At 35.0% G+C, this 27,590-nt stretch overlaps 4 protein-coding genes across 4 annotated transcripts in view; 1 reads left to right on the top strand and 3 right to left on the bottom strand.

Moving 5' to 3' along the window:
• The window catches only part of LOC104760210 (homeobox-leucine zipper protein HDG5), a 4,779-nt gene extending 732 nt beyond the window's left edge, over window positions 1–4,047 (top strand). Inside the window, exons 2-10 of the mRNA XM_010483098.2 lie at window positions 1–221; window positions 683–800; window positions 1,093–1,275; window positions 1,366–1,884; window positions 1,971–2,069; window positions 2,155–2,548; window positions 2,631–2,899; window positions 2,988–3,083; window positions 3,164–4,047. The exon at window positions 1–221 is cut by the window's left edge and continues 16 nt beyond it. Coding sequence (XP_010481400.1) covers window positions 1–221; window positions 683–800; window positions 1,093–1,275; window positions 1,366–1,884; window positions 1,971–2,069; window positions 2,155–2,548; window positions 2,631–2,899; window positions 2,988–3,083; window positions 3,164–3,574 — 2,310 coding nt within the window. The 3' untranslated portion in view covers window positions 3,575–4,047. The remainder of the gene's footprint in view (window positions 222–682; window positions 801–1,092; window positions 1,276–1,365; window positions 1,885–1,970; window positions 2,070–2,154; window positions 2,549–2,630; window positions 2,900–2,987; window positions 3,084–3,163) is intronic.
• On the bottom strand, window positions 4,412–5,023 carry LOC109130567 (14 kDa proline-rich protein DC2.15-like). The gene has a single exon (XM_019240253.1). The coding sequence runs from the start codon at window positions 4,939–4,941 to the stop codon at window positions 4,552–4,554; it is 390 nt and encodes a 129-aa protein (XP_019095798.1). The 5' UTR covers window positions 4,942–5,023; the 3' UTR covers window positions 4,412–4,551.
• On the bottom strand, window positions 12,497–13,102 carry LOC109130566 (14 kDa proline-rich protein DC2.15-like). The gene has a single exon (XM_019240252.1). It carries the CDS (start codon window positions 13,028–13,030, stop codon window positions 12,641–12,643), a length of 390 nt encoding a protein of 129 aa, XP_019095797.1. The 5' UTR covers window positions 13,031–13,102; the 3' UTR covers window positions 12,497–12,640.
• On the bottom strand, window positions 22,014–22,632 carry LOC109130568 (14 kDa proline-rich protein DC2.15-like). Its single transcript, XM_019240254.1, has one exon. It carries the CDS (start codon window positions 22,541–22,543, stop codon window positions 22,157–22,159), a length of 387 nt encoding a protein of 128 aa, XP_019095799.1. The 5' UTR covers window positions 22,544–22,632; the 3' UTR covers window positions 22,014–22,156.

The raw sequence follows: 27,590 nt of genomic DNA, 5'->3' as shown, positions 1-27,590 counted from the left end.
ATGATGAGTATGATGATGATGATGGGAGATGGAACAGTAGAGGAAATGATGGAAAACGGGTCGGCAGGTGGGTCATTCGGGTCGGGTAGTGAGCAAGCAGAGGATCCAAAGTTCGGAAACGAATCTGATGTTAATGAACTTCAAGACGATGAACAACCTCCTCCGGCTAAGAAGAAACGTTATCACAGACACACTAATCGTCAGATCCAAGAAATGGAAGCGTATGTTTTTTTGCCATTATTTTTAGTATATGTTTTATATTATTTTAACCACTCGGGTGTGTTTTAATCTGGTTCTCAGTTCATTCTCATAAGTTTTTTGGATTTTTGTTTTTTAAAATCTATGAACTATATCGAAGTTGACACATCTAGTTCTACGAGGTTTGGTATAGTTTTAAATTGGTTTTAGTTTCGGTTTAGAAATGGATATTTTTTTGTTTAATCTTGATTTAAAGGTTCTCTTTGATTACGGTTTGATACTAAATTAAATTTTAAAGAAATTAAACCAACAAAAAGGTAAAAAATTTCTTCTATTTGGTTGTGGTTAGATTTTTAGATTAGTTTTTGTTTGTTTTATCTAACTGAACACACACCTTTAAGACATTTTTTTTTGTATATAAAACATCTCATGATTGGAAATTTCACTTTTGATTTAAGTAGTGATTAAGATTATATCTTTGTAGGTTGTTTAAAGAAAATCCTCATCCAGACGACAAACAAAGAAAGAGATTAAGTGCTGAACTTGGTCTCAAGCCACGACAAGTTAAGTTTTGGTTCCAAAATAGGCGTACCCAAATGAAGGTAATTATCAAATTACTACACTCTCTCACTTTAATAGTAATCAAACATTGCTTTCTATGTATATATATATATATATATATATATATATACTTTTGTAACAACTTCTATTCGATAATATCATCTTCATCTTCAAGTGTAGGGTCATCTTAAGTTTAAATAGAGTTGAGCATGAAAGTTTCAACTTGTGATGATGAAATCTTGAAATTAATAAGTTCATTCATAATAATTAGTTATAAAAATATAGGTTCATACAAACTAGTTAATTAATTTTGTGAGGTGAATCACTATATAGGCACAACAAGACAGAACAGAGAATGCGATGTTAAGGGCAGAGAATGCTAATCTTAAGTCGGAGAATTGCCATCTTCAGGGGGAGCTAAGGTGCCTCTCATGTCCTTCTTGCGGCGGCCCCACCGTCCTAGGTGACATTCCTTTCAATGAACTCCACATTGAGAATTGTCGCCTCCGTGAAGAGGTAAACTCCAGTTAATCCTATCCATTTGCATTCAACTTGGTATATTAGTGAAAATGTCTTGCACTAACACATTGATTGTGGATTCCACAGCTTGATCGTATATGCTGCATCACTTCAAGATACACTGGTCGTCCGATGCAATCCATGCCATCATCTCAGCCGTTGATCGATCCTTCTTCTACGCTTCCACATCATCAACCTTCATTGGAGCTAGACATGAGCGTATACGCTGGGAACTTTCCAGAACATTCTTGTGCTGACATGATGATGCTCCCTCCACAAGATACAACTTGTTTCTTCCCAGATCAAACTGTCAACAACAACATGTTACTTGCGGAGGAAGAAAAGGTTATCGCTATGGAAATAGCTGTCTCTTGTGTCCAAGAACTGACTAAAATGTGTGACACAGAAGAGCCTTTGTGGATTAAGAAGAAATCAGATAAGATCGGAGGCGAGATTTTGTGTCTGAACGAGGAAGAGTACATGAAGTTGTTCCCATGGCCAGTGGAGAATCATAACAACAAAGCAGATTTTGCTCGAGAAGCTTCAAAGGCTAATTCAGTCGTTATCATGAACAGCATAACGCTAGTTGACGCATTTCTAAACGCTGTGAGTAGTAGTGAACTTTTCACAAACAACTCCGATTTGGTTACTTTGTTTATAAATTAACTTTGTGTTTCTTTTTTGAATTGAAGGATAAATGGTCAGAGATGTTCTGTTCAATCGTGGCTAGGGCCAAAACGGTTCAGATCATTTCATCTGGAGTCTCTGGAGCTAGTGGTTCTCTTCTACTGGTAATCTAGTAATTCGATTCGATGCACCCTGAACAAACGCATTTGGTTTCTTGCTAATGGAATCTATGTTGCTATGTGTTACAAGATGTATGCAGAGTTTCAGGTACTATCACCACTGGTTCCAACTCGAGAAGCTTATTTCCTACGGTATGTGGAACAAAACGCGGAAAACGGAAATTGGGCAATCGTAGATTTCCCGATTGATAGCTTCCATGACCAAATGCAGCCACCGAGTACTAATTCTCCTCATGAGTATAAGAGGAAACCTTCAGGCTGTATCATTCAAGACATGCCTAATGGATACTCACAAGTCAAGTGGGTAGAGCATGTGGAAGTAGACGAGAAGCACGTGCACGAGACCTTTGCTGAGTATGTGAAAAGTGGAATGGCCTTTGGAGCTAACCGTTGGCTCGACGTGTTGCAGAGACAGTGCGAGAGGATCGCTAGTCTAATGGCTAGAAACATAACTGATCTTGGAGGCTAGTAGTCTAAATTAAATCAAATCCCCCCTTAAAACCCTTAAAACCGCAAAATCACTAAATCTCTGTTTTCTCTTTGCAGTGATATCATCAGCAGAAGCGAGGAGAAACATGATGAGGTTATCACAGAGGATGGTGAGAACATTCTGTGTGAATATAAGCACTGCCTATGGACAATCTTGGACAGCTTTGTCTGAGACAAGCAAAGACACTGTGAGGATCACAACGAGGAAAATGTGTGAACCTGGTCAACCTACAGGAGTTGTTCTTTCTGCTGTCTCAACCACTTGGCTTCCATTTACTCACCATCAAGTCTTTGATCTTATCCGTGATCAACATCACCAATCTCTGGTAATAAAACCCAAACTAGACTCTTCCCTCTGTTCTGTTCTTGATTATTATCATCACTTTCAAATTGAACGATTTTTTTAATCTGCAGCTAGAGGTTTTGTTCAATGGGAACTCACCTCATGAAGTTGCTCATATCGCTAATGGTTCACATCCTGGAAACTGCATCTCTCTTCTTCGAATCAATGTAAGATTTGATTCAAACCCTAATTCAAAGATTCAAGCTTTTGAAATGTTTATATAACAAGTTCGAATTTTTTTTAACAGGTAGCGAGCAATTCATGGCACAATGTAGAGCTGATGCTTCAAGAGAGCTCTATCGATAACTCAGGTAGCTTAATCGTCTACTCCACCGTCGACGTTGACTCAATCCAGCTCGCGATGAACGGAGAAGACTCTTCCAATATTCCGATTCTACCCCTCGGGTTCTCCATCGTACCAGTGATTCCTCCGGAGGGTATTTCAGTCAATTCAAATTCTCCTCCGTCGTGTCTTCTCACCGTCGCGATTCAGGTTTTGGCGAGCAACGTCCCAACGGCGAAACCGAATCTCTCAACCGTCACCACCATCAATAACCATCTCTGCGCCACCGTTAATCAGATCACCTCCGCCCTTACCAGCACCGTTACGCCGGCGATCGCATCTTCCGCCGCCGTTTCCAAACAAGAAGCCAGCTGATTGACCGAATTACCTCTAAACCTCCTTGCTTTTTTTCTATCTCAGCGCAGTACCAAGTTAGGGGCAAATTGGGTAAAACAGGGAGGTTAATAGGTAATTAGGTTATGGCTTCGAGGGTAGTTTGGGTAAATAACGTAGCGTCTAAATGGGATAATCTTTTTAGGTTATTTTCGGTTTATGTAAGGGTAAAATGGGAAACTAAGTTTATATATGTTTTTGTGGGGTGAGGGCCAAAACGGTAATTAGAGGAAGTCAAGAGCGCACCAGGTTTGGGTAAGTTGACCTTTTTGTTTTCTGAACAGGATTATCGGTCTAACCGGTTTTCGGTTTAACAGAAAAGTGAAGCTGGTTCGGGTATTGACTTTCAACTTGGTTTGGTTTGACTCCTTTCAAATGTGTTTTTGGCTTATTTTGCAATTAGTTATGCTGCTACCTTCTTCTTTTATTATAATACTTCGGCTTTTCGTATTTAATGTTTTGGTCTTTTCAATGATTTTCTTTTATACAAGTATCGAAATGGGACAACATATATTACCATTTTTAGTTAAAAGATATCACGTAGTACTTCTCGTGGGAGGGATTTGAATGTTTGCTGGTTGAGTCTCATTTAATGATTAGTATTATGCAATGCATGCTAAGTAGAGTTAGCAAATTTTAAAATTGTTAATATCTGGCGAATGTGACAGGAGTATATAACATGATTAAGTCCGTGCAAATACAAATGTTTTAATTATAACAAGATTCCTACGGTTGGAAATTATCTTCATGTTACTTGTGTCTATAATTTAATATGTTATGATGCGTATAAATAAATTATTTTAAACAGAGGCAACCTGCTTAATAAAAAGAAAAGTCTCTTTATTTCATGAATATAACGAATTACAAAAATAGAAAAAGATATCATCAGGCGAGGATTTTAAGAAAGAAAAAAAAAATGAAATGTGGAATCTAGAATCTCAGTTTAGAATGTGTTATCTCTAGGCACATTTGAAACCAGATGGAACCTTCTTACCGCAATGGTTTAGGACAAGGTTTAAAGAAATTGGAACGTTAAGGTTGATACCAAGAAGATTAGCCTTTAGGGCGGTGCAAAGACAGACGGCGGCTTCAAGATCAACTAGACCATCGATGAGAGCGCAACATTGGGACGTTGGTGGTAGAGAAACCTTAACCAAATCCAACACATTAGCACATACCTTGAGTTTAAGAGCGTCTTTACATGTGGGTTTATGGTAAGGAGACGATGGTGAGGGCTTCTTGTGATAGCTCTTGGACGGTGGTCGTGGACAAGGGATAGAAGTCGAGCTGACCAAAGTAAAGAAGATGACATTAAAGAGGAAAAGAAGAGCTATCTTAGAATAAGCCATTGATAAAGAAGTAAAGTTTCAAATAAGAGTATTTCTTATAAAAGGTACAAGAAATTTTTTATAACTTTTCTTCTTTGTCAAGCTTGTGATGTTTGTGTGAAGAATATGGAGATATTGACAGGGTTTTTATAGGTGAAGATTAAGATTGGTTTATGTGTTTTTAATTAAAAACTGACGACTGGAAACTAAACGACAACTTTCCATTGGAATGTTCATGTGAGGAATTATTTAAAATATAATGATGAATGAATTGATCTTACAAACTGTCACGACGATATTTGGATCGTTGCATATGTAACATGCAATAGTCAATATATGAGTGGGTATATAAATATAAATAAGACTTACAACCAGAGAAAGAGAAGGTTGTAACCATAAAACAAGTGAAGTATATATATTTGTGATCTATCAATATACTTTTTATACAAATTAACACCGGTGAAAACTGCTTTCAATTATTTCCTAATAATATCAAGTTTTAGCTTTCATTTTTGTTCTCCTATTTTTGTGGGTTACTGAGGCCGGAAAAGTTTGGTCAGTTAGCTTAATTACAATTACAGATTGGCCAATCTTAGAATAAACCACCGATGAAGAAGTAAAGTTATAAAGTACTTTGTCTTTTAGGGTTAAGGGATAAAAACAAATCCTTAAAAGTTGCCACTCGAACCCAGAGTTAGTTGGTTCTCCCCGATATGCGTTGAGGCAGAGCCGGTCCAGAGGGGAAACTACCCAAGCGGTCACTTCGGGTCCCAATATTTTTTTTTTCTTTAAAGTTTTGTTTAAGAATAATTGATGTAAAAATGTAAAAAAATGGCCTAATTTGGTAGGAAAAAACATAAATTTTGTCCCAAAAATTAGATTTTAGTATGAATTTGAGTTAGGAATTTTAATTTTTAGTGTAAATCTACTAAGAAAAAACCAATAACTTTTTCTTTTATAATGTAAAAGATAAATATTTTTGTTACTATAAGGCCTCTTAGTCACATTGTACGTAGGGCATGCAATAATACTGGACCGGTACTGCGTTGAGGCGCAGCAGTTGACTGGACATCTACGGGTAAAACACTGTTATCTTTTTATGAATGTTGTGATGTGTTGTATGACGAATGTCGAGACGAGAGTTAGGGGTTTTTAGTTGTGTTTTAAATTACAAAATGACAACTATATATTGAATGAAATAATGCTCATGTGATGGATTATTATTCCAAGTAGAATGAAATCTGACAACCTGTCAAGATATATTGAGTTGTTACATGCGAGTATGCAACGTGCAAAAAGAATAAAAGAATCTACTTGATTGAATGGACAATCACATATTTATATAACTTAATTGAAACTGTAAACAAATCAAGAAACTATATTTTTTTTTTTTGAATTTAATGTTAAACTATATTCAAAAGAAAATAAACTTGTTATAGCAGTTTTACAAACTGGTGTTTACATATTTGAAAGCTTTTTAAACGAAGAAAAAACCATAGTATCAATAGAACCTTGATGCCAACCAAGCCTGAATGAGGGTGCCATCCTTATCTGGCATTGTGTTGACCCTGTTACGAACGTTTTTGTCGATAAACTTCACCATCTTCTCCACCGATGAGTGTGGTTCCCCATGCCTCCTATCGTTTTTCTCCCGCCAAATTGAGTGGATAGCATTCTGAAAAGTATAATTCAGTAGAAACCATTGTGTTTTGTCCAACTCTGTCCCCATAAGCAGATGCATAACCTGCGTCAAATCCATGGTGTACTTGTCCGTGATAATCCTTCTTACCAACGACTCCCAAAGCTGCTGCGTGAACGGACATAGGAAGAACAAATGCTCTCGTGTCTCCACCAGATGATTGCAGAAAACACAGCTTGTATTAGCAGTTATGTTCTAGTTTGCCATTCATTCCTCTGTTGCGAGTCTGTTTTTCACCACCAACCAAGTGAGAAAAGCAAAACGTGGAGTAGCTTGAGAGAACCAAATTACTCGAGACTCTTCCATTAATGAATGCGTTCCATTGAGGTGCAACCAGGTGTCCTTTGTTCGAAATTGCTTGTGATAGATGATACTTTTCCGCTTCCACAGAGAAACATCTTGTCGATCATGAACATGGACAAGTTGTTTCTTGTGGAGTTCATCTTCAATCAAGCTGAGAAACGCATTCCGACTTCGTCGACGGCGAGTCTGGTCTATTGCTTGAGCTACCGTACTTGAGATTGGTATTCCTATAGATAAGCAACCACGGTATCCAACTTTCTCATGTAGACGACCCAAAGAGCTCCAGTTATCGAACCAAAATGAAGTGGACTCGCCATTATAAACCTCTATGCGGTGGAACTGTTTTGCTAGGTCCCTGTATTTCAGAAGCTTCTTCCATATCCAGGATCCAGCAACAGTATTATCTTTTTCCGACCAGAAAGAACCACTCCGAATGAGGTAACGGTGGACCCAGTTAACACATAGCAAGCTCTTGGCAGAGAGAATTCTCCAAATCAACTTCAGGACACTCACATTATTAGCCTCACTTAATGAACGAAGCCCCAAACCACCCTCAGACTTAGGGAGACAAACCTCTGTCCATGCTACCTTAGTTTTCTTAGCATTTAAAGATGGGCCAGACCACAGGAAAGCCGAGCACAGCTGGTCAATTTCGCGAATGCAGGCTTTGGGAAGTCTAAAAGCAGAAATCCAAAAGTTTGTAATGCTGAATATTACCGATCGAAGTAGCTGAAGATGTCCAGCAAACGAGAGTGTTCTAGCAGTCCAAGAACTTATCTTCGAACGTATTTTTTCTAGAAGAGGGAGATAATCTGCAGAGGACATGCGCTTTGGGAGGAGCGGAAGACCAAGGTACCGAACCGGTAAAGAGCCAGAAGCAAAAGGGAATTGCTGAAGGATCTCTCTCTTCTGATCTGTGGAGACACCAGCCATATATAATATTGATTTCTCCAGGCTAATGTTCAGTCCTGAATGAACTGCAAAATCATCAAAGACACGTAGTGCACCTTGAATAGATTTCTTGTCTCCATCTACAAATACCATCAGATCGTCGGCGAAGCATAAATGAGTTAGTTGCAGATGTTTACAATTCGGGTGGAAACCGAAAACCTTTTCTTGAGCTGCCTTATCAAGCTTGTAGGATAGCACATTCATGCAGATAACGAACAGATAAGGACTGAGGGAACACCCTTGACGTAGACCACGCAAACTGCCAAAATATCCAGCTAACTCGCCATTGACTTGGACAGAGAAAGAAGCCGTCGTGATACAATTTTTTATCCAGAGCACAAATTGTTCCGGAATGTCCAGCGCTCGAAGAGGTGGGAGAAGGAAGCCCCATTGCACTGAATCAAAAGCTTTTGATATATCTATATGCATTGCACACCTGGGGGAAACCGTGTCCTTATGATAATCTTTGATAATCTCTGTAGCTAGGAGAACGTTTTCCATTAACAATCTATCTTTAACAAAAGCAGACTGATTAGGAGTGATAAATTTGGGTAGAATGATCTTTAGCCGGTTTGCAAGGATTTTGGAAATTACCTTGTAGATCACATTGCAGCAAGATATTGGTCGATAATCTTTCATAACCTTTGCTTTTTTATTTTTTGGAATCAAGGCTAAGATGGTGGAATTGACACCCTTTGGTAAGAAGCCAGTCTTAAAAAAAGATTGGACCGCTACTAAGAAATCCTCTCCCACAATAGACCAGGACTCCTTAAAAAATTATGTGGTGAAACCATCAGGACCTGGCGATTTACTTGATGGCATCGCAAATAATACTCTCTGAACCTCCTCGTTAGTGACATCATGAGTCAGAAGTTGCTTATCACTTTCACCACATTTGAACCCCAAGATCCCCTCCAGTTCTTCACGAGACCAAGTCTCTAAATTTGCAGGTTGCAGGGTGAGAAATTCCTTGAAATATTGCTCCGCTTCCAGTTTGATATGATCTAGTTTATCAACCAATCTCCCATCATCACAAAGAATTTCTCTTATAGTATTCTTTTGTTCCCTCAGTGTTGCAGAAATGTGAAAAGCTTTATTATTCTGATCACCCACTTTCAGCCAATGGAGCTTTGCCTTTTGCTTTAGATAACTTTCCTCAATGTCCGATAGTCTTTGCCATTTTTGCATATGCGTCAGTCTCAGCACTAACCGCCTGTGGTGAGGGATGCGCCATTGTATGCCTCTGTAACTCACATAAACGCTTATAGGCTTCCTTCGTACGGATGGTAATATGGCCAACCAGTTGTTTCCCCATGGACCTCAGTAGCGGTTTCAGACCCTTTAATTGCTTTGAGAACCTATGCATTGCAGATGTAGAGTGGAAGAGTGGTGGAGATTTTGTCCATCTCTCCGCTAGTAGAGTATGGTAGTTAGGGTGAGTAGTTGTTGCATTCACAAATTTAAAAGGCCTTTTGACCCGCCTTTCTTCCTTCGAAATATAGAATCTGCATCGCATATGATCCGAACAACCCCCTGATTCAAAAACAGAGTAAGACTGATTGTATTGGTGCAACCATGACTTGCTAATCAGCACCCTATCCAATTTATTGCAGAATACCCCATCCTGCCTTTTATTGCACCAAGTAAATTTCTGACCCTGATAATTCATATCTGTGAGCTCACAATGACAAACCAGATCCTGAAAAATCACGCATACCAGGAGAGATAGTCGGAGATGAAGTGAACAAAGAGTGATCACCTCCCTCCAACACCTCATTGAAATCACCTCATATAATCCAAACTTTTTTCTTAAACATTGGTGAGTCATGATGATACCGGAGATCTTGCCAGAGAGATATCCTATCTGCAACAAGATTTGCAGCATAAACAAAAGTGGCAAAAAATTCTTCCTCCTGCCCCTCAATATGTATAGAAACCGTGATTAGCTGCGAAGTCTTATATACCAGAGTTACCCGTACGTTATCCCTCCAAACTAACCAGATACAGCCCAAACGATGCTCATCATAGTTCGAGAGTAGAGACCATCCAGCAAAGACCGATCGAAACACTCGATCAACTCTTTTCTCCTTTACCTTTGTTTCAAGTAAACATCCAAAATCAAAACGACCTTGGTTTATCCACTCGCGGACCACAGTGTGCTTTTCTTTGTTGTTAAACCCCCTGATGTTCCAAAAGAAGCCAGACATCAGAGGTTTCTTGGGATCTGACGTGTTTGCATTGTACTAGGAGGCAAGATCCTAGAGCTTTGCTGACCATCTTTTGATAGAAACTTGTGTCCGTCTTTGGAAGCACGCGGTAGCGAAGGTCTAATTATCACTTCAGCTTCCTGAGGACCACTAGTGCAATCCGCAGTAGGCTTCTTATTCGTCTGCTCCACAAACAACTTAACATTCTTCTCCAAAGTTCGGTTCTCCAATTGGTTCGTATCCGACCCAGCTGCCTCAGTCTCTTCCCCTAGCTCATCCTTGTCACTAAGACAGGGGAAACTATTTGACACAGTCGAAATCTCCTGATCACTTTTAGTTTGTAACCTTCCCGGACTACGAATACTTTTTGTTGGTGTCTTCCAATCGTTCCCCACTACCTCCGTACCATCCTGTACACCAACAGTCGCAGTATCCTCACTATTGCCAACCGTTTGCCGTGTAGGGACAACGTGGTTCTCACCCTCTTGTGCCTCTGTCATAACAGCCGCCATCTTATTTGTAGTGATATTCTGATTTATATGTGTACTGGAATTCGATGATCTTGTTATGTTTTTCAAATCAAAACCATATGATTTAGCAATAGAGAATCAGGGTGGCTGAGAGTAAAATTGTTCAATGTAGTTCGACTAACAACACTAGGAGTGCAAAATGGTTGCACTAAATTAATAAGTTGAAAGAGTTAAAACAAATATTTAATTCACTTTTTACCATTCAACCTTATACAACCATTTGCACCATATACTTTGGATTATGATGGTTTATCTCACTATGTAATTAAAACAGTTTTGTTTCTCTACCGATTATAAATAACTAGAAAAGTATGGAATTCTGCTGGAGGAAAAATGTCTATAAGAAGTTTGAACTGAATCATGTTCCAGAATTATATATGTGCTATATTATGGACGTTATAATTTAAATTACAAGAGAATAAAATAGATATGAGCTAAAAAAAAAATATCTTGCTCCTTTCAAAATTCATGTATATGGAGAAATAGGTTATTTTGCTGATGCATATATCATTTTTACGAAATTAAAACAGTATGTCGCCAAAACTATCTCTATTTTTTTGTTGAGCGAGAGCGTACACAAATTAGCGTTTCAAGTTTAGAGTGAAGGGGAGTAAGGTTTTTTTTTTCTTTTGTTCAAACGGGGAGTGAGGCTCTAACGTAAATTTATGCCACCCATCATTGAACCTTCCACGTTGTCTTTGAGGTAAAAACCATCTCATCAGAACTGAGCAAATGTCTATGTCCTTCCAAAGTCAATCTACAAAACCATCGATTCTTAAAAGATATAACCAAACAAAAAAGGCTAGATTAAACATGTAGCCAATAATCCAGTTTTTTATAACCAAATGGTTCCCAATTATGATTAGTAGTTTGAGCTAACAACCACGATTGAGCCTCAATTTTATCTTGTTTCTAAATATCTTGCAGATTTCTATCCAAATTATTAAAAACTTTTTCACCTTTTGAATGTACTATAATCGACGAAAAATACATTGTTGTCAGATGGTTTTTCGATAATAATTTATAACATACATACAGTAATTGTTATAAATATAAATATATTTATCATGAGAAATATGTTTGTTTTTTATTTTAAAGGATGAAATTTTGAAAATCAGTTATATGCGATCGAATTATATAGGTTGGTCACTTTCAGGTTTCTTGGCTCGCACTAAAAAGCTGGTTTGTTATGTTTCTTTTACTACCATTATATATGCTCTATTTCTTTTATACTAATTTAGATTTATAGAGTAACTAACAATATTAAAAATAAGAGATTGAACTGGGACAGCCTTTCTATTTAAATTAACAACTTCGATTTCAAGAAAGAAAAAAACTAAAATTAAAGGTTATGTTTGAGACTTTCTTCATGCTTGAAATATTTGGCTTCATTTCTTCTTTTTCTCTTACGTTTTCATTCTTTGGCCGTTTACTGATTATTTAAATATTGAAATGCATGGGATAATCAACACTTTTAGCTTCTTCTTTTCTTTTCTGTAGCAGTAATGAACTTATGAATACTTTTGGGATAGACCCTTTTGATGGGTATAGACTGTATAGTTTCTTTTAATTAAAAAAGAAAAAAAAATCATGCAGCTTAAAAATTAGCATATTTAAATTGTTAATATCTGGCGAGAGCCGGCTTCCATGATTATATTTGTTCCCCTGAGAGGCAAAGAAAATACTAAAAATTTGTTCCAATAGCGCTAGCAATTTTTTCTGTTTTGAAGTCCTAGGTGATCAGGTTTATGTTTATGTAGTTGGTCTTCAAATTTAAGTTCCATGGTATGATGTTATAATGCATACGACATGTATTATTCTAGACATTATAAGCTTGCATATATCCATTAGTCAAGAAAAAAAAAAAGAGAAGTGAATACGTACGATTGAACGAAAATACCTTATTCCATTGATAAAACATGTAACAAATTACAACATCAGATAATGATGGAGTCAAAAGAAGACGTTTAAATTAAAACAAGAAACAAATAAAGTTATGATAAGAATCTCAATTTTGAAATGTGTAATCTCTAGGCACATTGGAAACCAGATGGAACCTTCTTGCCACAATGGTTTAGAACAAGACTCAATGAAATGGGAACATTAAGGTTGATACCAAGAAGATTAGCTTTTAGGGCAGTACAAAGACAGACGGCGGCTTCAAGATCAACTAGACCATTGATGAGAGCGCAACATTGGGACGTTGGTGGTAGAGAAACCTTAACTAAATCCAACACATTAGCACATACCTGGAGTTTAAGTGCGTCTTTACATGTGGCTTTGTGGTAAGGAGACGATGGTACGGGCTTCTTGTTGTAGCTCTCGGACGGTGGTGGTGGACAAGGGACAGAAGTCGAGCTGACCAAAGTGAAGAAGATGACATTGAAGAGGAGGAGTAGAGCAATCTTAGAATAAGCCATTGATAAAGAAGTAAAGTTTAAATAAGGTATAAGAAAACCCTTTAAAACTCTCTCTTTATCAAGCTTGTGATGTGTTGTGTGAAAAATATAAAGATAGTGATAGGGTTTTTATAGGTGAAGATTATGATTGGTCTATGTGTTTTTAATAATTACAAATCGACGAGTGGCAACTAAATGACAAAATCTCAATGAAAAGTTCATGTGAGGGATTATTTAAAATATAATTATGAATTAATTGATCTTACAAACCGTCACGACGATATTTGGATCTTTGCATATGTAACATGCAATTTTCATTATATGAGTTGATATATATTATATATATATATATAAGACTTGTAACCCGAAAGAGAGGGTTGTCAATTATCAACGGTTGTTAAATCTGGAATGAGAGAGCTTTGAACTGATATTAACTATTTTTCCGAAATAACAATGTTGATTTATTTAGAACATTTTTTTTTATTATTTAGACCATTTTACTATAAATTTAGTTTTAGCTTTCATTTTTTTTTTTCTCTTTTCGTGTGGGTTACTGAGGCGGAAAAGGTTTGGTCTGTTTATTAGCTATTCAAGTAGAATTGGTCAATCTTTAAAGAAGTAAAATTAAAAGGACTTTGTCTTTTAGAGTTATAAGGAAAAATTAAACCTTAAAACTATCATTTTATCAATGTTGTGATGTGTTGTATGACGTATGTAAATCAGTAGATGTAGGGGGTTAGGGGTTTTTAGTTGTGTTTTAAATTACAAAATGACAACTATTGGATAAAATAATTTTCATGTGATAGAATATCATTCGAAGTAGAATGAAATCTCACAAGCTGTCAAGGTATATTGAGTTGTTACACACAACATGCAAAAATTAAGAATAAAAGAATTTAACTAATTAAGTTGACAATGACAAGCTTATAGAACTTAATTTAAACCGTAAACAATTCAAGAAACGATATTCTGATTTATATGTGTACTGGAATTCGACCATTGTTATTTTGTGGTTATGCACAACCCATGTGATTTTGCAATAGAGAATAAGGGTGGCTAAGAGTAAATCGACTAACAACGCTATGGTTTATCTCACTATGTAGTTAAAATAAGTTTTATTCTTTGTCTACGGATTATAAATAACTAGAAAAGTTTGGAAATATAGTAGAGGGACGGTGTCTACGAAAAGTTTGATGTGGATATGTTCGAGCATTATGTGCCATATTATCTAACATGTAATATAATCTACAAGAGAATAAATATGAATTTCTATTATATTATTTAAGCAACTTTTTAAACAAATAACCCTACTCCATGTGGTATATTACACAAAATGCAACTGTATTTAATTACCAAATATAATAAGCTCATATTAATATTGATTTGTTGTAACCAGAAAACAGAATTTTTGATAATATAGTTATTAAAAGAAAACAAATTCACATAAATATTAATATAGTTATTTTTTAGTGTTTATTAATTATTTTCTTTTTATTTTTCAACTCAACATATCTTATAAAATCAGAAAAAAAATCTTGAACAATAAATATTTACGTAATATATTATAAATATTTTAACAACAATATTTTAGAAAAATAAAAATCTTATAAAATGATTTTATTTTTTTATAGCCCAATATTTTTGAAATTATTTAATGAAATTATTTTAACAGATATCATTTATTATTTCAGAAATCTTAGAAAACAATAATAAACTATTTAGAACAACTACAAAACTTAATTTTATTTATAAAACTAAGATTAAATATATGCATCTCTAAATCGTTTAATAATGACATACATATTTAAAAAATAAGATACAACATTACTTATATTTTTAAAATAGAAAATATTATATCTAATATATTAAATATTTTTTTACACAGCACATCGACGGAGAGACATTATACTAAAATCTAATAAATCACAAATATTATATTTTATTTAATATAATATATATATAACTAAAAATAAATATAAAAGTTAAATCTAAATTTCTAAACATGACCACTTCAATACATGTTTTTTTTTTTTTTTAGGATTTTACCAAATTTATATGATTCACGGATTTGAACATTGTATCTTGTCCAAAACGGGTTGAAATCAAAGTATGAAACTAAGTAAAAGTAATGTAAAAGATTATAAAACGTATAGCACATATATTTCCATGTGCTAACTATCTAGATTATCAATTAAAATAAAATAAAAACCTACTTTCGTTAATAGTATCAATAAAACAATTATTCATAAAATTAATATTAGATTATAACATATGATACTTGAATAACTAGAAATCCAATCTTTCTTACACATAATTTTAACCTTAATTTTTTAAACACAACTACACAAATGTTTTTACTAGAAAATCGTAAATAAGAATTATGATCAATCATAATATTATTTTCCTTAAATAATTATTTTGATCATTCGAAATAAAAATAAAAATATTTATCCGCGGAAAACTATTAAACCTCCACTATCTAAAAAGTGCGGGTTACAATTTTTTTTAGCAATTTTTTTACAATTGATGATCTTATTTTCTAAAAGATTTATCTCATTAACAAATTAATTCAAAATTTTGATATATGTTATTTAATATAATGAGATGATTAACAAATCAACTAAATTTTCTATCGTAGGATAAGTAATATATTATCCTGTCATACTATTCAAAACATATGTATATATATATATATATTTACAGGTTAAATTATTTGATACTTATAAATATTCAAGTTTTATGATTTTGCACTGAGATCGATGAGTTTTAGTAACAAAAATATTTTGTTATACTCCATTCTACCTCCTCCCACTCATATAATTTTCTTGCACTTTAATTCATATTTTTACGTTGTCTCAATACTGCTACAAATTGTAAAACGGATCACGAGTAACTAAGGGTTTTCTTGATTCTATCAATTCTATAAAATTTAAGCAATTATACCCAAAACCTAATAATGGTAAGTCGTTAAGTTTATTGTACCGACTACAGTCAAAACCGGAATATGAAACTAAGGAAATTAAATTTATAAATTATAAAATACGTAGAATAAATCAAATAAAGATAATACTATTATTTTGTAACTAATAAATCAAAGTTTACGTAAATATTTCCCTGTACTGCATAGTACGGGTTATCTTGCTTCTCTCAAAAGTTTTCCTAAATTTTATTTTCACCAAATCAGAACAGTTTGTCTCTAAAATTATCTCCATTTTTGGTTGAGCGAACATACTCGTCATGGTCCAAAGTCCAAACTAGTGCTTCAATTTTAGAGTGAAAGGGAGAGAGGCTATGACGTAAGTTTAATTATGGCCCCCATTATTGATCCTTCCACGTTGTATTTGAGGTAAAACTATCTCAGAACTGCGCAAATGTACACAAGATATAAATATTTTATCTTGAGAAAATATGTTTCGTTTTTTAATTTAAAAGGATGTAACTTTAAAAAACAGTTATATGCGATCGAACTAGGTTGATCCAAAACACTTTCCGGTTCCTTGGCTTTCACTAAAAAGCTGGTTTGATATGTTTCTTTTACTACCATTCTGCTCTTGCTTTATATTTTCATTCTAAGTTAAATTTATATAGTGATATTAGAAAACTTTAATAGAAGTATATAAATTTAAAATGGGACAGTCTTTGTAAAACTAGAGATTGCTAAATATTCTGAATGTTTGTGTTATTGATCTCAAACCATTACATCACGTATATATACAAGAGAGAAAGAGAATATACTAAGCTTGGGGAGCAACATGTATAACATCCTAATTTCTAGATGGAGAATATATTCACAATACAACATAATAGCAAGTATATCTTCCATATCTTCCAATACTCCCCCTCAAGTTGGAGCATGAAGATCACAAATGCCCAACTTGGATGATAGTTTTTCAAACCGAACACGTTCGAATGCCTTGGTGAAAATATCCGCAATCTGATCATGGGTACCAATATGAACCATTGTGAGTGTCCCATCTTGTACCACATCTCTAACTGCATGGCAATCAGATTCAATATGTTTAGTGCGCTCATGAAACACCGAATTAGACGATATATGAATAGCAGCTTCACTATCACAAAACAAACGAACTGGCTTTGTTGGAGAACAACCCAAATCAACAAACAATTTCTGAAGCCATAACACCTCTGTCAAAGCATTTCTCATGGAGCGATACTCAGCTTCAGCCGATGAGTGGGACACCTTATCTTGCTTCTTAGTCTTCCAAGAGATAGGAGATCCACTGAGAAACATAACATAACCACTCAACGAACGACGTGTAAGCGGACACGAGTTATGGTCCGAATCACAATACGCGAGGATGCCTTGACCCGGAGTACCCTTTAAGTATCTCACAACACGCAATGCAGCTTCCATATGATCAATTCTCGGCGTTTTCATGAACTGGGACAGATGTTGAACTGAATATGACAATTCCGGATGTGTTGTAAGAAGATAAATCAGACGACCTACCAAACGCCTATACACTTCCGGATTGGGAAGAAAATCACTTTTGCTCAAACCCAACTTGAGATTTTGTTCCATCGGTATGGGAGAGGGTTCACACCCTAGTAGGCCAACTTCAGAAACAATATCAAGAACATACTTTCGTTGAGACATGTAGATACCTTCAGGACTGCGAGCAATCTCAATTCCAAGAAAATACTTTACCTTACCTAAATCTTTCATGTGAAAACAGCGTCCCAAATACTCCTTGAATCGCTTAATCATATGTGAGTGATTTCCACAGATCAACAAATCATCGACATAAATAAGGACTCGAAGCTCAATATCACCCTTCGAGTACGTGAAAAGTGAATAATTCTCGTATGACTAAACAAAACCAAACTTCGTCAAGGCATGAGTAAGCTTAGCAAACCAGCAACGCGGGGCTTGCTTAATACTGTACAAAGACTTGTGAAGGCGACAAACTTTATTGGGAGCAGAATGACGAAATCCGACAGGTAACTTCATATAAACTTCTTCTTCTAGATCACCATGCAGAAACGCATTGTGTACATCCTTCTGGTAAGCTTCCCAATTCTTAGCAGCAACGATACATAGTAAACTTTGAACGGTAGTCATTTTAACAACCAGAGCAAATGTCTCATTGTAATCTTCACCCTCGACCTCTCGATTTCCACAAGCAACTAACCTCGCTTTGTAATGTTCTAAGGAGCCATCAACATTATACTTTATTTTAAAGACCCATTTATTATCAATAGCTTCTTTGCCAGGAGGTAAATCAACGACGCTCCAAGTACGATTTGCTTCCATAGCTGTAATCTCAGTACCACAAGCATTAGTCCAACGAGGATCTTGCATGGCTTGTTTAAACGAAGTTGGCTCAACATCACTAACCACCGCTGCCAAAAATGCTCTATGAGCGGGTGAGAAATTATCATCACATATATAATTTGTCAAAGGATAAGGAGTGTGTGTACCTTGGACCGCAGACGAAAAAGCTGAGGTGAAGTCGGGTGAATCATGATGGGGTTCTTCTGTGCAGCGTGTAGAGTAAGTTACATAACCTTGCAAGCAAACTGACGGAAGTTTTTGGCGTTTTCCTTTACCCAACTCATTACTACTATCTGGCAACACACCATCATGAGCAGTAGAAGGAGATACATCCTTTGTAACCACAGGAGAATCATTTGTTTCATGCGAAATAGGCCCAGCAGAAGCTGGGTTAGGAGAAACATCATCAACATGTGAAGTAGACGTCACGGAGGTCAGTATCGAGGAATCAGGCGTGACAAGATCATTACCAATAGCACCATTACTCCCCTTGTCATCATGCGCAGGGGATACAGGAAACATCCAATCATCATCAAAATTATCACTAGGAGATACCATTGGCATCGTTCCTGAATCACTATACCTTGTAGCCCAAGGAAACTCATCTTCTTGAAAAACCACATCACGGGAGACCAAGAATTCTTCGGTGTTGAGATCAAAGACCTTCCAACCTTTTTTCCCAAACGGATAACCCACAAAAATACAACGACGACTTCTCTCTCCAAACTTATCTTTATCACGATCACGTCGGTGAGTATAACAAGATGAACCAAAAACTTTGATGTGATCAAGCAAAGGCTTTTCACTGTAAAGGAGTTCATATGGAATCTGGTTGTGGAGGACCTTAGTAGGAGTGTGGTTAATGAGATATGTGGCCGTTAAAATAGCCTCTCCCCAAAACGAAACCGGCAAGCTAGCTTGTAAAAGAAGAGAGCGAGCAACGTTCAAAATATGACGATGCTTCCTTTCAACACGCTCATTTTGTGGTGGAGTGGCAACACACGATGTTTGGTGAACAATCCCTTTGTTCTGAAAAAACTTTGTAAGACACATAAATTCAGTACCGTTATCACTACGCACCATGCGTACTGGCTTGTCAAACTGTCTTTCAGCATATGCGCAAAAATTTCCAAGTACTTGACGAACTTCTGATTTCTCTAACAACATATTTGCCCTAGAGAAATCATCTACAATTATCAAAAAATATACAGCCCCACATGAAGCCGAAACATGGTACGAACCCCAAACATCAATATGAATCAATGAAAACAATTCTTTGCTTTATTAGAACTATCATAAAAAACTTCTCTTGTTTGCTTAGCCCGAAAACAAACGTCACAAGAACTAGGACTAGCTAAATCAGAAACACCATAAATTATAGGTAAAGTAGAAAGAACTGAAAATGCAGGATGTCCTAGCCGACGATGCCACAATGTCGAGTCACACTTCACTCCAACCTTGTTAACTTGCACATCAGCCACATCCGTCACATAGTATACTCCATCACGTTCTGCTCCGGCTCCAATCAGAATCTTCGAAAAACGGTCCTGTAAAACACAAAGTGTATCAGTAAACAAGGCAATACCACTGGTTTGCTTGAGCAATTTAGAAATGGAGATAAGTGAACAATTGAGATTTGGAACATATAAAACGTTATGGAGAGTAATATGATCCGAAACATGAAGTACGCCCATGCTTTTCGAGATCGTGTTACTTCCATTAGCAAACCCAACAGAGCAAAGAGGAGTTGATACAACAGCGACCAACAAGTTAATATTTCCAGTCATGTGATGAGAGGCTCCAGTGTCAAGGATTAATTCCTCGTGTATCTTACCAGAGAGTTTGTCCGGACTGGCACTTGTTTTCTCCAATGCCATCTTACTTATGGCTTGCCACTGTTGGAGTGAAACTTGGATACGTTGAGGCATGAGGGCTTGTAGCATGTGCAGCTGTGCATAACCACGCCCACGTCTTGGAAAATTAGACCGACCAGCTCTTCCACGACCACCACGACTGGATACACGTCCTCTTCTGTTTCGATCGGTCCACCACTCTGGATATCCGACGATCTCCCAACAAAACTCCTTCTCGTGACCTGATCTTCCACAATTAGAACATAGTAAGTTACGGTCTCTGTTCTTGTTGTTGTTGTTCTGCAAAAACCCAGATCGAGTCGCAAACCCATAAACTTCACCCTCGTTTCCAACTATTGGAGAAACCGACTCTTGTTGCACTGAATCTCGTCGAGTAGTAAACCCTACTGCATTGTATTATTGTTCCTTCTTCTTTGCAGCAAGGCGTTGCTCTTCTCGAATAGCTTTGGCATAAGCTTGTGCCAAATCAGGTAGAGGATCAGCATCAACAATTTGGCAAATTACGTTCCCAAAATGAGACTCATCAAGTCCCATAGCAAACTAGTGAACTTTCTCCTCCTCACGATCTTGTGCGATTTTGGTTGCTGCTCCGCAAGTACACACCGGGAGTTGATGATACCGTTGAAGTTCGTCCCACAAGTTCACAAGACGTCCATAGTAGTCCATGATGGATTGTCCTTCTTGTTTATACGAACCCAGCTGACACATGAGCTGGTGAATTCGAACCTTGTTTCCAACGGAGAAATGGGTCTTCAAACTTTCCCACAATTCTGCAGCATCATCAATAAACGACACAGTTGACCTAACACGAGGGAAAATTGAAGTGCGCAACCATCTGATAACCATCGAGTTCACGCTTGTCCAAGATTCCATCTCCGAATTGTCTTCTTTAGGTTTGTGGATTGACCCATCGATAAACCCAATCTTCCTCTTGGCACGGAGAGCGTTGAACATCTCGGTTGTCCACTCTGCATAATTTTCTCCCGTCAACACGACCGAAGAGATCATAGAACTAGGATTGTCCGACGAGGACAAGGTGTACGGCGTGACATTGTTAGAGTTAGAGGCCTTAACGAGAGCTTTATCTTCAGCCATCGTAATAATTGAAACAAACGAAACAGAGAAACCAAAAAGAAGAGAAACGAAAGAAAAACAGAGAGAACAAAGAAAAAAAAGCTTTTTAAGCTTTTAGCTCTCATACCATGTAAAACTAGAGATTGCTAAATATTCTAAATGTTTGTGTTATTGATCTCAAACCATTACATCACGTATATATACAAGAGAGAAACAGAATTACTAAGTTTGGGGAGCAAGATGTATAACTTCCTAATTTCTAAATGGAGAATATATTCACAATACAACATAATAGCAAGTATATCTTCCATATCTTCCAATAGTCTTCATAATCAAATTGAAGGTTATGTTTGAGACTTTTTTCATACGTCAATTTTTATTTTCTTTTTCTTTTTTACTGTATAAAAGATTGAATGGGACAGCTTCCAGTATAACACTTTTTTTTTGGTAGAATCCAGTATAACACTTTTAGCTTNCTTTCGCTTTTTTTTTTTTTTTTTTTTTTTTTTTTTTTCTTTTTTTTGTCAAACACTTCTTAACCTATAATACTATTGTGACGTACCCTTCAAACATTCAAAAATTCAAAAAAAAAGAAATCATGCGGCTTAAGAATTAGCATACTTAAATTGTTAATATTTTGGCGATAGTGATAGACTTCCATGATTAAATTGTTCCAATATAATTTAAAATTTAGATAAAGAAAAGCCCTAGGTTTAGATTTATTTTTATGCCTAGTTGGTCAAATTAAAAAAAAATAGAATAAGAGATCGAATGCGATTGTTATTTCATTGATAAAACTTGTAACAAATTACAACAACAGATAATGATAGAATCAAAAGAGGATTTTTAAAACAAGAAACAAATGAAGTTATGATAAGAAACTCAGTTTGAAATGTGTAATCTCTAGGCACATTGGAAACCAGATGGAACCTTCTTGCCACAATGGTTTAGGACAAGACTCAATGAAATGGGAACATTAAGGTTGATACCAAGAAGATTAGCCTTTAGGGCGGTGCAAAGACAGACGGCGGCTTCAAGATCAACTAGACCATCGATGAGAGCGCAACACTGGGACGTTGGTGGTAGAGAAACCTTTACCAAATCCAACACATTAGCACATACCTGGAGTTTAAGAGCGTCTTTACATGTGGCTTTGTGGGGAGACGATGGTGAGGGCTTCTTGGGGTAGCTCTTGGACGGTGGTGGTGGACAAGGGACGGAAGTCGAGCTGACTAAAGTGAAGAAGATGACATTGAAGAGGAGGAGTAGAGCAATCTTAGAATAAGCCATTGATGAAAAAGCAAAGTTTCAATAAGAATACTTTAAAAGGTACAAGAAAACCCTTAAAACCTTTCTTTCTTTATCAAGCTTGTGATGTGTTTTGTGAAGAATGAAGAGATAGTCTTAGGGTTTTTATAGGTGAAGATCGAGATTGGCTTGTGTGTTTTAATATTACAAATTGACGAGTGGCAACGAAATGAATTAATTCGATAATATATTGTTCGTTCCTTTGATACGATGGATATTTAATAAGATTTGGAATGATTGTTCTTACAACCTGTCAAGAAATATCAAGTTACATGCAACATGCATGCAAAAAATATTAATTGAGTGGAGAAAGACGAGCTTACAACTTAAATCTAAACCGTAAATGAATAATGGATTTTGGAGTTATATGTGTACTGCAATTCGATTTTTGTTCTTTTGTGGTTACTGGGTTGTGCAAATCCCATGTGTTTACATAGAACGTTCATGTGATTTGGCCAATATGATGATAAATGTTTTTTTTTTTTTCATTTTTTTGTATGGAGAGATATTCGGATAATAAATAAATATAAACTTTGATATTAGAATTTACAAATGGTGGCTACAAAATGAATCCAGTATATAAATCGATATGTAGGATCGATTACCAACACACCACTGGCTATATATTGGATTACAATCATTAATTTCGCTAAGTTAATATGAATGGTCGTAAAGATTTGCTTATGATATATCGACTAGAACGTTCAAACTATCCAATAGAACAACCTTGGCGTACATTATTCTTTCAGGATACACCTCTTTTGGTAATACTCCTAAGTTTTTTTACACCAGCAAAATGGAATTTATAGTACGTATTTCTTTTTCCTTTTTCTTATATATAAAGCTTATAGTCTTCCTTGCCAAAGCTAGCCTTTCTGTTATCAAAGTCACCATCTTCTCGATTTGTTTATGGACGTGGTTTCAACTCACCATCTACTCGCATCGCATGCATGTCAGCATGTCTGCATGTGGCAAGTTTGATTTATCGCTCATGACTTCGAATTATGGAGATCTTCATTCTTCCCTCAAAAATATCCTATGCATGTTTTAACAAAAATATATATATATATATANATATATATATATATATATATATATATATATATATATATATATATCGTATGCATGTATCCAGCGGGGAAGCCTGCCTAATAATTTTAATAGAACGACTGTGCCGTTTAGGCCCAAATACTGCAAATTGATTTTGGGCTTTTCTCTTAAATGCTTTTTATTAAAGAACATGAAAGAAAAGTTGTGATACGAACATATTTCCCTAAATTTCCGCATTTGATCATTCTGACCAATCAAGATTGACATATTTTTTCAAAAAAAAAAGAAGGCATAGATAAAATAAATTTCATTTTTTCTTTTTGCTTTGTGGCGATTGAAAAGGTTTGGTATGTCTTTAGCCTAACAAGTAGAGATATGTGGCCTTCCAAGTATATCATAATTTTCTTATAACAGTGTTCTCATAAGACACGTTAGAAACATTTTGTCTCTTGTAGCAAAGACGATGGATTTGATATTTGTAATAATGAATTTGCTTTTGCTGAAATGTGTACGAGTTCAGTGTTTCTGATGACTAGCAACCTAATTAACATTTTTTCAAACTTATTACAAATCTTAGTAGAAATATTTACACCAAAATTTATCAAAAATAAATACTACATATTTACAACAAATGGTATGGCATATCTTGTAAACATATACAGAATCAATGTTAGTATATTTTACTAGAGAATAAATTAATGAATTTATCTCCTAATGAAACCTCAATATACAACTATTTGGCTTTTTTGGATTGGCAAATAAGAGTAACATATTTGTTGCAACAAGCTTTATACTTTTTCTGATTTATAGAGTAAAATTTCGTTGGCTGCAATAACAATCTTACAAATGTTAATATTCAAAAAAAAAATGAAAATTCCTTGAACAAATCAATAGGTCATGCATGATTCATTATTATGAATCGACTAATGAATTTGTTGGATGGACTCAAATATGTTAATATCTTGACAAAAAAAATAACATTAAACTTCGATAGTTTGGTACAGAAACTATAAGAGTTTTAATAAATGATAAGAATAAGGTATGTGGTGGTGCGGCCGTCATGAACACAACACAGTGTACTATTTTTTGTGACCTCTCGTTTTCTTTATTGTCCAATATTCACCATTTATTTGTTATCTTATCTAATTAAATCTTTTTTGTTCGTCATTCATTTGTTTGTTGTAAAATCAACAGTGTGTAAACGCGGGAAAAATGGCGGCAGTTTAACAATAACATTATTCGACGTCGGCTGTTCCTTTTTATGTTATTTTTCACGTCTAAACGTAAAGCATAAGAATCGAATCTACTTGATAGTTTCTGTCTAACTACAATTCATGAATTTTGTTTATTATAGAATTGATTCAGTTTCTATTTTGTTTTTTTTTCTCGAAATATTTTGGTTAGATGAGAATCTTAATTCAAAAAATCCATATTTCGTAGTATCTTTTTTCACTTTTAGAAAGATGTAATTCGAGTGAAATATAGTTTTTGAAAATATTAAAGTGAGATTCTCAAAAATAGCAAAAAAAAAAGTTTTTTAGCACAACATCTCTAAAATTCCAAAATAGCACCAATTAATCTTTTAAAATTAAATCCTAAATTCAAAATACTAAACCCTACCTTTCAAAACTATACCCTAAATGTGAAATTGAAAACCCAAACATAAAAAACAAAATTCTAAAAATTAATTTTAAATAATTTAATGTGTTAAATTGTACTATTTTTGAAAATTTATGGAATGTATGCTATAATTGTCTATCAAACTTGTTCTATTGCTATTTTAGGGTATTTCTCAATATTATTAAACACTACTAATTCATAATCATTTTTGGAGTTGTTCTTTGTCGTAGATTTATTCAAATTGTGCTTGGGAATATAGTTTCTTTCCAGCTACAATCATAACCTTTACTATGTGTTGTAATTTTAAATCTAGAAGAAAAAAAAATGGTGGTAAACTACTACTTAGACTAGGTTTAAAAACAAACGTGATGGAAATAAAACTGAATAAGACTTGGTCAAACAAATATAGGATTAGGAGAAAAGTCGGTCAACTAAAATTAGAAAAAAGATACGGTTGGTCATTGTCTCTTTAAATTCCGAAAGCAACAGACAAAATTGCGGAAAGATGCAAACACACTTGTAGTAATTACCATGTTTTGTTTCTTTAAGTAAGAAGAAGTTGTTCAGAGTTTTGAGTTTGACCCGTAATTTTTTTATTTTGAGTTCAAATGTTAGTGCCGTCATTACTTCTAACTATTTCTCGATTCGTGCATCCGTAAAAGTACCATTTGATTACAAGTACACAGTCTCTCTCATGTACTCATTTTTGGAATTAAAGTCTAGAATCAGTTAAACTGGATTACCATCGCCAGCATTTAATTTCTTTAATATTCTTGTTTTTTATTCTGAAGTAATAATAGTACATGAATATACACATTTAGATTATAATTTTAGAGAGCTAATGATATCAAATTTGTCTAAGTTATGATAGCACAATCAGAATTATGCATATTTGTAAATATATTTTATACTATCTCTCCTAAATCAAATAAATAAATATTTAGTTTGGAAACGGATAATTACGTATATGGAGTTAGAAGTAGATTTATAAATAATGGTTGGAAATTGGAACACATAAGATAAAGATAAGTGATTTTTATCCACTGCCATAGTTTTCCATCAAAAGATATGATAATCTGGAATTTCTACGTGTATATATAAAACTTAAGTAATTTATAGACAAATTAGGAGTGAACAGTGAAAGTATACAACTTTTTGCCGTTAGAAATTTAATGCTTTTGATTATGTTCCAAGTGATATTATTGGATCTGCCGGTCCAAGGCATGTTTAATTGTTTTTTTTATATATAAATAAAATCTGGGAAACTCCAATTTTTCACAAAAAAGAAAAAGAAAACCAAATAAGTAAATATTTTAAAAAAACTTCTGATGACGTGGTCATAAAAAACCCATAACAACAAAAAATAGGTTGGTCGTTGCTACCACTATATATATATATATATATATATATGTTGTTGGTCCAGTAGTACATCCTCTATTAGAATTGCAAAAAAAATACATTTAAAACTAACGTAAGTTCCATACTTCATACTTGCATGTTATTGCTTTATTTTTTGTCGTTGTTGTTGTTGTTGTTGATCAGCAAGTAATTGTTATGCATAATTATCCGTGTTAAGTGTAAACGCATACATGTTTATACTCTAGCCTATAGGAGTAGTGTTTTCTAAATGATCTAAATGGCAAAAGGGTGTGATTGGTCAGAAGGTTGACTTGAGGCCAGAATGTCCATGTCTCCGCATCATCCGATCCTTATTAGCTGTTAATTGGATATTTCGTATGTTTGAAGTCGTAATGAGTTTCTCCCATATCACCTTCGTTAATATGGCTTATAAACATGACACTTGGATACATCAATAACTACAAAACTAATATGACGTATAGTTTACGGTCCATCTATTGGTCCCATTGACTAATTCACAACTTATTTTATGTACACATGTCACAACCCATATCTCAAAGATTCCAAATCGAAAACATTTAATTCTTATAAATAATATTATCTAAGTTACCACTTCCTAACTGGATAATGCACATCTATGATATATTGTTTCCGACTGGATATCTATTGCATTAATATATAGAGTCACCAAATAAAAAATATCAAGCACTTGGCAGGAAACATATATATTATATACCACGTACAAGCTTAATATTACCAATATAGTTGGTGATTTATTCCTTAGTTGATTGGTAAAACAACATGACCTTTAACATCGGCTGGTCCATAATAATTAACCATAAATTCATAGATGATGTCATATTGAATACAATATTACTATGTGAGCAAGATATGTAATATATCATTTTGTGCACAAATCAAATATATTAAAATAGTCTATGAAATGAGTATATGTTTGATCTCCAAATCAAAGTTGGATAATTAACGAAGACTTAGACGA

Source organism: Camelina sativa, chromosome 18, assembly GCF_000633955.1.
Source record: "Camelina sativa cultivar DH55 chromosome 18, Cs, whole genome shotgun sequence".
Lineage (NCBI taxonomy): Eukaryota > Viridiplantae > Streptophyta > Magnoliopsida > Brassicales > Brassicaceae > Camelina > Camelina sativa.
Note: the sequence above shows the minus strand (reverse complement) of the source record. Positions and strands in the feature narration are given on the sequence as shown.